This window comes from Tachypleus tridentatus, chromosome 2 (assembly GCF_004210375.1).
Source record: "Tachypleus tridentatus isolate NWPU-2018 chromosome 2, ASM421037v1, whole genome shotgun sequence".
Taxonomy (NCBI): Eukaryota; Metazoa; Arthropoda; class Merostomata; order Xiphosura; family Limulidae; genus Tachypleus; species Tachypleus tridentatus.
In genome coordinates, this window is record NC_134826.1 from 33,074,333 (window position 1) to 33,084,442 (window position 10,110).

The following is a 10,110-nucleotide window of genomic DNA, read 5'->3' on the forward strand; positions in this document are numbered from 1 at the left end:
TTAACTGTAAGGTTTACATTCAAGTGCAGCCTATATTCAGTACAATACAGTATATAGGAATTCTGGTATTTGAACTTATCTCTGTAGTCACAAAACTGTGCTGATATATATTTATCTATAAATTTATCATCATCATCATTATTATTTATGTGATTTGTTTTGTAGATATCAGATTACCCTTGGATAATGCTGCGAAGAAGAAAGGTCAGCAATATTCCATTGAGTATCTTGCCCCAGTTTTATTCCATCACCACACTACAGTGGGTTGCCAGTGTGTTTAATATGTATAACTACACTTTCAAATGAAAGCATGCGTCCATGTAAGTTGCGGAAGTACTTGGAGACAGCACACAAGGACAAGAAAGACAAACCTTTAGATTACTTCAAAAAATTGGGTGATAATTTTCAAACGAGGACAACGGTAAAACGAATGTTGAGTGAAAGAGCAACTACAGTAGACAAAGATTTTCTTACATCCTACGAGATTTCCAATTCAATAGCAAAAGCTGGCAAGCCTCATAATATAGGTGAATGTATAGGTGTCTGTGTAATTTCAACTGCAGTGAATCAAAGTGGACACGAAATTACTCAAGTCATCCCTTTCAGCAACTTATCAGTATTAAAGCGTATCGATGAGATGGCAGATGATCTTGAAAAACAACTAGTCCCACAAATACAAGTTAGAAAGTTTGCTCTGCAAATTGACGAATCCTGTTTACAGGAAAATGAAGCCCTACTGATGACACATGTTAGGTTTTTGGATGATAATCAGTTCAGGGAGGAAATGCTTTTTGCTTGAAAGCTTACAACAGACGTCAGAGGTGAAATGAAACAAGTTTTGAAGATGTGAAGAGCTATTTCAAAGAAAACATATCTTTTGAAAATATAATAGTTTGTGCAAGTCATGATGCTACTTCAATGGTTGGCAGATACAAAGGATTTATTGCTCATTTAAAAAAATGCTGTGCTTGGAAGATTTTGGATACACTGCGTGGTTCACAAACAACATTTGGTTTCAAAGAACTTGGGAGGACGTTTACATGACTTATTTCTGTTATAATAAAGGCTGTCAACTTTATGAAATTTCATGCACTTTAAGATTGTCTTTTCTTATAACTTTATGAGTAAAATGAAGAAGATTTTGAATTATTAGTAATGCATATAGTTGGTTATCAAAGGGAAATTGTCTTTGTTGTTTTGTTGCACTTCGAGACAGTATTGTGTCATTTTTAAGTGATAGCAGCTTGGAGAAAAGATGGTTTCTATTAAGTGTTTCTATTTTATCTATCAGATATTTTTGAAAAACTGAATTTGTTGAAAAATTACAAGGGAAAAACTGTAATTTTATCTCTTCCAAAGAGGTCATTACTGCTTTCTTTGGAAAGCTAAAGCTGTACTTGAGCAATACTGGGCGTCACGAGTTCAAACAATTTCCATTTTTGGTCACTGTTGACATTGAACTGCAAGATGACGTTTTTTCTTGTATGTGGAACATTTAAAGCATTTGTTTGGTGATATGCAAGTTCGGTTCAGCGACCTGTTGGATATGAACATTTCAGATTGGATGGTGGGTCCATTTGGGGTGAATATGGTTGATGTTGCATTCACAGTAAAAGAATGTCTCATCGAACTGAAGAGTGATATAGCTGCCCAAGCTATATTCAAATGTGACAAACATTATTTCTAGATAAATAGTGAAATAGCTAATAGGTTTCCACAACTCTGGGAGAAGGCAAAATTGTATTTTATTGCTTTTTCCACATCTTATCTGGTTGAATCTGGCTTTAGCTGGGTGACGTATTTGCTGTCAAAAACACGTAACCGCCTTGATCTCGTGAAGATTGGTGATCTTCTCTTATCACTGACTACACTGCAACTAGACATTCATAAACTTTCAAGTATTCATCAGATCCAAGGATCACACTGAATAAAATGCCAATGTTCAACAGAATACTTTTTAGTTGTATAAGTGAACAGTACATTTAAAACAAAAATATTTAAAAACAATACAATGCTGTAAAAATATTATCATAAATGAACAGTGTGAAAATAAAGTAACTTTTCCCCTAAGTAATAGCGTCTATGAAGAGTGGGGCCACAGAGACAAATCAAGCTTAAATGGGAGCCACAAGCAAAGAAAGGTTGAGGAACACTGCTTTAAATGTCCTAAAGGGTAATGTTCCAATGCAATGTATAGAAAGGCAAAACCTTAGATGACGCAAGTAATTATTAAGAGTGTTTTTTCATAGGAATACATCTGTTAAACCTGAAAAGAAACTTACTAATACAGTGACTATAATGTTTAACATTACTCATAGCACCAATACTTTAAGCAATTGTTGGTTTGGCAGGGCAGGCTATTGGTAAAGAATGATAAAAGAATGGTTAACGAAACTGAAGAACTAGTACACTCACTTAAAACCTAAAGTTTATAAAACACTTGTCATTACATTTTAAGCTCTATAGATAAAGATAGGAAATCTGTTATATATAATGCTCTACCTGCAGATGACAGGACCAAGATGTTAAATCAGCTGCAACAATGTCATCAAATATTTCAGTTACAAGCCATGGAACCTATTAAGATTAAAATGTAATCGTCGAATTGCCAAAGTTTGAATATTGTCCACATTTTACATCTAAAATATAAAAAGAAAACTAATATATTATTAAATTTAATACATTCAAATAGAGATGTAACATGGAACGATCGAGGAAAAGTAGTAATTAATGAAAGATCTGTCCAAACAGCAACATAATCATTCTGATCAATTTTGTATTAAAGAAGCAATGGAATTTTAATTCTATCAGATGGAGATGGTTTGTAGAGTAATTATCATATATAAGTATTCCGCAAGAAGTTACTGGAAATGTAGACAGACGGTCATATGTAGAGCATCAAGATCTTACTGTTGAAAGACCTAAATGAACTGTATCTAAACACCCCATTTTGAATAAATGAATGTTTTGTTACATAATCTCTTGTTTATTGATTGTCATTATAGTTGTTGTCAACCTCTGAATTCTGTTGATATTATCAATTAATTGACTGAGATTTAATTTTACCTGTTCTAAGCAGAAGATTATAACTACCACTACAGATAGTAAAGCAAATAAAAAAGTTGATTCAAATTAATCAGAATGTAACAAATAATAAGGATAAAACTGTAAAATTATGGCGTTAATCACGACTATAACTTTCGAGACCTATAACACAATAGCTGTAGCAGATTAATAATAATCTTCTTCTTCCTCTCGAATAGCCGCTTTTATTCGACTCACGCAATTTTCTATAAATTTCGACAACGTTCGAAAACGTACCATAGTTTTTGTAGAACAAATATTGTTGATTCTTACACTCCAGAATCTTCTACAAATTTCAACAGGTGGGACTTGCGCAATACACAGTCAAGAATATACGTCAGATGCAAAGAAAACTGTACTGAGACAAGCATACGTTTTAAACGTATAACGCTAAATCAATTACAACTGACTTTCGTAAAGGCTTTTGAACAGATTTAAAACTAGGTAGAAAATCTTAAGAACTTCAAAGTGGTACTGGAACAGAATTCAATAATAGGCTGTTTGAACATTATCTCAAGGAACAAAACATTCACTTCTTCAATATGCATAATAAAACAAAAGCCTGTATAGTTGAATGTTTTAATTGTCTCTTAAAACTAAAGTGTTGCACTATTTTAGCTGTAATGAAATATTCAAGTATACCTCAGCGTTAAAATCTTTAGTCAGCTTCTATAATAGGTCGTATAATTAAAGTATTAAAATGAGACCATTAAACGTTAATCAAAGTAATCAGACTGTGGCATGGAAAATTCTTTGCAAACCACACATAGATGTGAGATTTCAATTCCAAGTGAGTGACCAAGTTCGAATTAGTAAAGCAAAACGTCAATCAATAAATAAATATATATATATATATACCTGAATGAACAAACGAAATATTTACAAATCACAAGAGATTGGACAGAAACTCCCCAGCGTACAAACTATAAGATTATCTTAGAGAAGAATTAGACGGAACATTTTACGAATCTGAATAACTACGTGTTAAGTCCTTAAAAGATGTATATTCTGTTGAAGAAGTATTACGTGAAAAAAGAAGGGGTAAAAACAATTTTTTTGTGTTAAATGGAAAAGATATCCTGACAAGTTTAATTGTTGAATCTCTCAGGCTGGTCAAACTAAGCTGCCATCATAAAATGTTATATATTATACTGTTACTCATTATTCGACATGGATCAGTTGTACATGACTTTACCCAGCATTTCATGAACTATTTTGCCAACAATACCCTGAACAACTATTTTAAACATCTTCTAAGATTTATTAACCGTGAGGGCTTATGGGTAGTTGCTTTCATTGAACTACAGTAAGCACATCGTTGGCATGATGTACCTGATTATACAGAATGGATCACTTTCTTTTCTTGGCCTGGTGGTTACAATAAAATAATTTATATTAGATCGGATCGTTACAATGAGGTTGAAGATTTAACTAGAATACCAAACCATTTAGATGAGTTAGTCGTTGAAGCTGACATATAATTTGTATTTTACTTCGATTTTTTCACCAAAAAAGGTTAGTGTCCATATGAAAAAAGGATCTTCTTTATTATTTGTGCTATTCTGATTTGTCAATAATTGTATAATATTAGAAGCCACTAAGGCTCCACATACTCTTAATATGCATAAAGGATTTTATTCACTCTATATTTACTCGGATATTGTGGAACCCAGTATTGTTAGTAATGCACATGTGTCACTGTTATGTATCATTCAAGTTATAGATCAGAATGGAGACATGATCACTGAAAGTTTTATAAAATCTCATTATAAACTGGTGTCTAAAAAGAAATTTCACATTATTGAGATAGGTATAAAGGATGACGTAGGTTGGTGTATTCCATTTGAACACAGAAGAGTCATCATTATACTTCACTTCTGTTGTCGTCACGAGAGTACCTCACTAGAACAAGCTGAAGCCTTAAGGCATATATTACGATTACAAGATGGGAAACGAATTACCATATACAGCCACCAGCAGTGAGGTCAAGGTTTGGAAGATTTCTTAATCGACCTATTTCATTCAGTCATACCTCTTCTGAGAAAGGGAGCATTAGCTTTAAGAAAACAAGCAGTTAAATCAGATATAAATTTAGCTATAGATTTCATGAAATAGAAACCTTTTATTGAAAGCAGAAAACAACGGGCAAAAGAAGGGGCTCGAGAGACCCAACACTTAGAATCACTAAAACCAAGAAACAGAAAAGATCGAGCAATAATATTTTTGACAAGTAATTATGTCCATTCTATCCCATGTAAAGTTTTGTAAATGTACGAAGTCTGAACTAAATTTATTTTTTCTTCATCCTGCACAAACTGTAATTGAAGATGGTCAATGGACAGAACATTATTCTATTTTATTAATGCGTGACAGTGGACCCATCGATTTTTCGTTGGTAAAAAGAGTAGTCCAATAGTTGACGGTGAGTGGTCATGATTAGCTGCTTTCCCTATGGTCTTACATTGCTAAATTAGTTTCAAAATAATATGTTTTGGTCTTTATTTTATGTATTGGATTTGGAACACCTCGTTTCAATAACCAATAGAAATCAGCCATCATGTTGATGTTCCACCTTCCCTTATACCGCCTTTCCACTTTCTTGATGTCTCATTTAAACCTTTTTCCTTGTTATTCGCTGACAATGCCGATAGTGTCAGGAAAATAGTCATTATGTGAATGTAAGAACTAAATTTTCAATCTCATATAATAACCCAACTCTCTGAATTTATCAAGCATGTTATTGACAATATTTTCATAACTTAGGTTATTGTGCTTGCTAAAGATTTGTCAATAACATATTTAAAGGCAATCTACCCTCCTTTCTCAACTTTTCTTATTTTTCTTTTGCACTGTTCATCCCAAGTCAGTTTCCTATTCTAAGGCCCAACAAAATCCCTTCTTTAAGTTTCGCTTCTGAAAAAGCTGGGAATTGATATCCAAAATACTTGAAACATCATAATCTTCATCTAAGGCCTTTAGAAACCACTTTATCAAGTTCAGTTTCACGTGAAGTGGAAGTAATAGGACTTTTTCTGTGTCAAATAAATTTCACATTCAGTCTTTTTCAAACCTGGTACCAGGCTGGCTCTGAGTGGTTATTGCTCCTTTATCTAATACTGATTTTGCGCTCTCCTGTCCTTTTCACTAAAAAAATTGGAAACTTTGTACAATCGGATTGTTGAAACAACAACATACGAAGGACTTTTAAGTCTTTACAAAGCAGCCAATAATGTCTTATTTTTTGTGTTTGACTTTTTAAAGAAGAAGTTTGAGATTTTCGTACATTTCTTTTAAGTTAGCCGAATAACTAATAGGAAAAAATGCATGTATGCTACCATCGTGAAGGGTAACACTTTTTAGACTTCCTTTGGAGGAATCAATAAACAATGACCACTCACTTGTTTCATAGAGTGCACCTCCTAACGGTGGTATTAATTCAGTAATATTGTTACAATAAACAAGAGGACTTTCTTGCTTAAAGTATGGCATAAACTTTTTCTCACGATTTATGTACCAGTAAAATAGCGTTTCTAGAGGAAGTAAGTTCTTAGCCCAAAGTCTGGAAAGCCTAAATCTCTCATTAAATAATTAACATCACCTTGTGTGAAAAGTTGTGGTCCATCAAACGTTTGAGTTATTAACCCAAAATCTGGACTACAAAATCTTTGAAGAATCCTTTAGAAAGCCTAAATCTCTCATTAAATAATTAACTTCACCTTGTATGAAAAGTTGTGGTCCGTCAAACGTTTGAGGTTGAAAAAAATTTCTATCATCATCAGATTCAGAATAAGATGAAACTGTATCAAGAGTATTTAGTGGAGGAGGTACATTTACAACAGGTCCTTGAGCAACAGATTTTAAAGCAGATTGAAGGTTCAGAGATGAATTTTTTATTTTAAATGTTGTAGCCTTGCACTTTACATGAGAAAAATAGCATTCACTTTTGTTGTTTCCAGGCTAATACCAAATGATTGAAATGCAAAAAGGCAAAATATTTTTCTTACCTTTAGATCATTGTCTCAACCCTTCGACACAAATTGTAGAAATATATATCTAAGGATGGCTGGTATGGGCATTAACACTTTTACTAATAAAGCAGAAAACAACGTTTCTACCTTGTTAGGTCATCTTCAGATAAATGAAACTGTAGAAACTTTGTGTGGATCCCATGATTTGTATTGATCCCAAGTTTTTTTTTCTAAAATGTGCGTAATACATTTGTTATTACAAGTTCTGTTTTACCTTCGTTTCTCTACAACAGATTTACCAAAAAAAAAAATGTTTTGAGTCATTTACACATAACGTCCTGTTGCCAAAGTGACGAATAAATAACGTTAAAAAGAAAAAAAATATGTGAAAGTGCGTGGACAAACAAATAATATCCAGAAATGACTCTTACGTGACCTTTTACATACTGGCTATGTGTTTCTCATATATTTTAGAACAATTGGTAACACTTTCACATCGCGATTGGTTCAAAGAAAGTTATAGTTTGTGGTCGTCAATATTTAAAACATGAAAAATATGACCCGACTGCAACAAAAATGATTAATTTGTGTAAAAGTACATATAACAGTTTGTGAAAAATCAGTATGTAATGGGGAAAAGTGGATATCATTTTCGGATTCGTCGTACATAAAGGGCCCGGCATGGCCAAGCGTGTTAAGGCGTGCGACTCGTAATCTGAGGGTCGCGGGTTCGCATCCCCGTCGCGCCAAACGTGCTCGCCCTTTCAGCCGCGGGGGCGTTATAATGGTAAAAGAGTAGCCCAAGAGTTGGCGGTGGGTGGTGATGACTAGCTGCCTTCCCTCTAGTCTTACACTGCTAAATTAGGGACGGCTAGCACCGATAGCCCTCGAGTAGCTTTGTGCGAAATTCAAAACAACAACAACAACATCGTACATAAAGTGCTGTGCAACATGTAACAATTTCAAGACAATAAAACCATCACAGACCTGTGATATCAAAATCAATGTTAAAGACAAACACTTTTAATTTTCGAATAATGGCATCAAGATCAGTTGAAGAAATGCCTCTAACGAAAAGTGTTTCAGTCTGCATAAACCAAGGAGTTTGCAGCATTCCTATCTATCTTTGCCTGTATATATATATATATATATATTAAGCACCATCCAGTTACATACAAACTGGTACACATACATTAGGAGACAAACTTGATCTGTATTTAGTTCGATTTCTGAAAACAGAATGGACGGAGTGGCGATAACAATAATTTGGATTCGACCCCTTTTGTATTAGCTGAATAACTGGATGGAACTGTACATTTTTTCTGTCTTAATGTTGAACATAATCTGGGGATTTCTGTTAATAGTGACCTTTCAATTCAAACCGGGTTCTTCATCTTCCTCTCTAGAAACCCATCTCGAGGAAAGTATCATCAGGAATTACTACCATATAAATCTCATGGAAGGACATATGAAGCCCTGTAAGCCAGCGATATGTAGTGCAATATTATATGTATAAGAATGTGTTTGTAATTCGACAGGTCCTCAAGAAGCACAAACTTTTCATTCTATACTGTATTCCTTAGAATGTAGATTTCTCTAACCTCCAAGTGAGTTTGAGCTAAGCAAATGGACACACTACACTGAATATATGATGTATAAAAAAACATAAGCTTTATTGTACTATCAACTGACTTCCGTTAAAAACTTGGTAAAATGATGTAAAGTCAAAGCTCTGTATTAACAAGAGTCATCGAATTTATTTAGAGCGACATCTGTTGCCATGAACTAATAGTTTTCTTAGAAAATGGTGAAAGATACAACCTACTGCTATCATTGACATGACTTTCTCAATGTGCGAAGTAACAACAATATCCCGATGAACAAAGCAGATAGTATCTGCTTAAGTATGATTTGTATTTGAAATTGCGGAACCAATGTAAATAGGTTTGCCGCCTGACATAGCCAGGTGTTTTGGGCCATCGATTCGCAATTTGGGAGTTGAGGGTTCGAATCCTTGTCCCACCAAATATGATCCCCTTTTCAGTCGGAGAGCTATAATGTAACAGTCAACCCCACTATTCTTTTGTAAAAGAGGGTTGACGATGGTTGATAATTGTTAACTTCCCTGACTCTGTTCTTTCGCTACTAAATTAGGGATGGCTAACACAGATAACCTTCGTGTAGCTCAACGCAAAATTAGAAACAAATCAAAGAAAACAATTTAATGTATATAGAAAATCATTCTGGTACGAAGTTCATGAAAACAACAATAGTGTCTGCTGTTCCTTCAGGTGTTGAAAATAGCTTGTTAAAAGCACCATTATTTCTAATTGTCTTAAATTCTGAAACTAACACTTGGACTTGAATGAGGTCCAAAGAATTGAGAGATTGAGCTCTCTGTGTCTAATTCTGCTGCCCCCTCTCTTGCTGGGGCGGTAGAAGGTCTAAGGATTTACAACGCTTAAATCAGGAGCTCGATTCACCTCGGTGGACACAGCAGTTAGCCCAATGTGAGGCCTGGCATGGCCAAGCGCGTAAGGCGTGCGACTCGTAATCCGAGGGTCGCGGGTTAGTGCCCGCGTCGCGCTAAACATGCTCGCCCTCCCAGCCGCGGGGGAGTTATAAAGTTACGGTCAATCCCACTATTCGTTGGTAAAAGAGTAGCCCAAGAGTTGGCGGTGGGTGGTGATGACTAGCTGCCTTCCCTCTAGTCTTACACTGCTAAATTAGGGACGGCTAGCACAGATAGCCCTCGAGTAGCTTTGTGCGAAATTCCACAAAAGCAAAAGCAAAGCCCAATGTGATTTTGATGTAAGAAAAAACACACATGTGAAGTTTCTGTAACAGAAAAATGTAAAATAGTTTTTTTCAACAGCGGAAATTACTCACATTCTTAAGCTTGTGCTTTATTTATGTTATTTTTCTCTTCTCTTTGTTGTGGTATTTCAGTATGGTTATTACATTTTAATTATTTGTATCAACAGTGATGATATGATGCTAAATATAATACCTCCCAATGGCTCAGCGGTATGTCTGCGGACTTATAACGCTAAAAACC

At 34.7% G+C, this 10,110-nt stretch overlaps 1 protein-coding gene across 1 annotated transcript; it reads left to right on the forward strand.

Annotated features, from left to right (window-relative positions):
* Positions 1 to 310: 310 nt before the first annotated feature.
* On the forward strand, positions 311 to 799 carry LOC143245468 (zinc finger BED domain-containing protein 5-like). Its single transcript, XM_076491828.1, has one exon. It carries the CDS (start codon positions 311 to 313, stop codon positions 797 to 799), a length of 489 nt encoding a protein of 162 aa, XP_076347943.1.
* Positions 800 to 10,110: the final 9,311 nt, after the last annotated feature.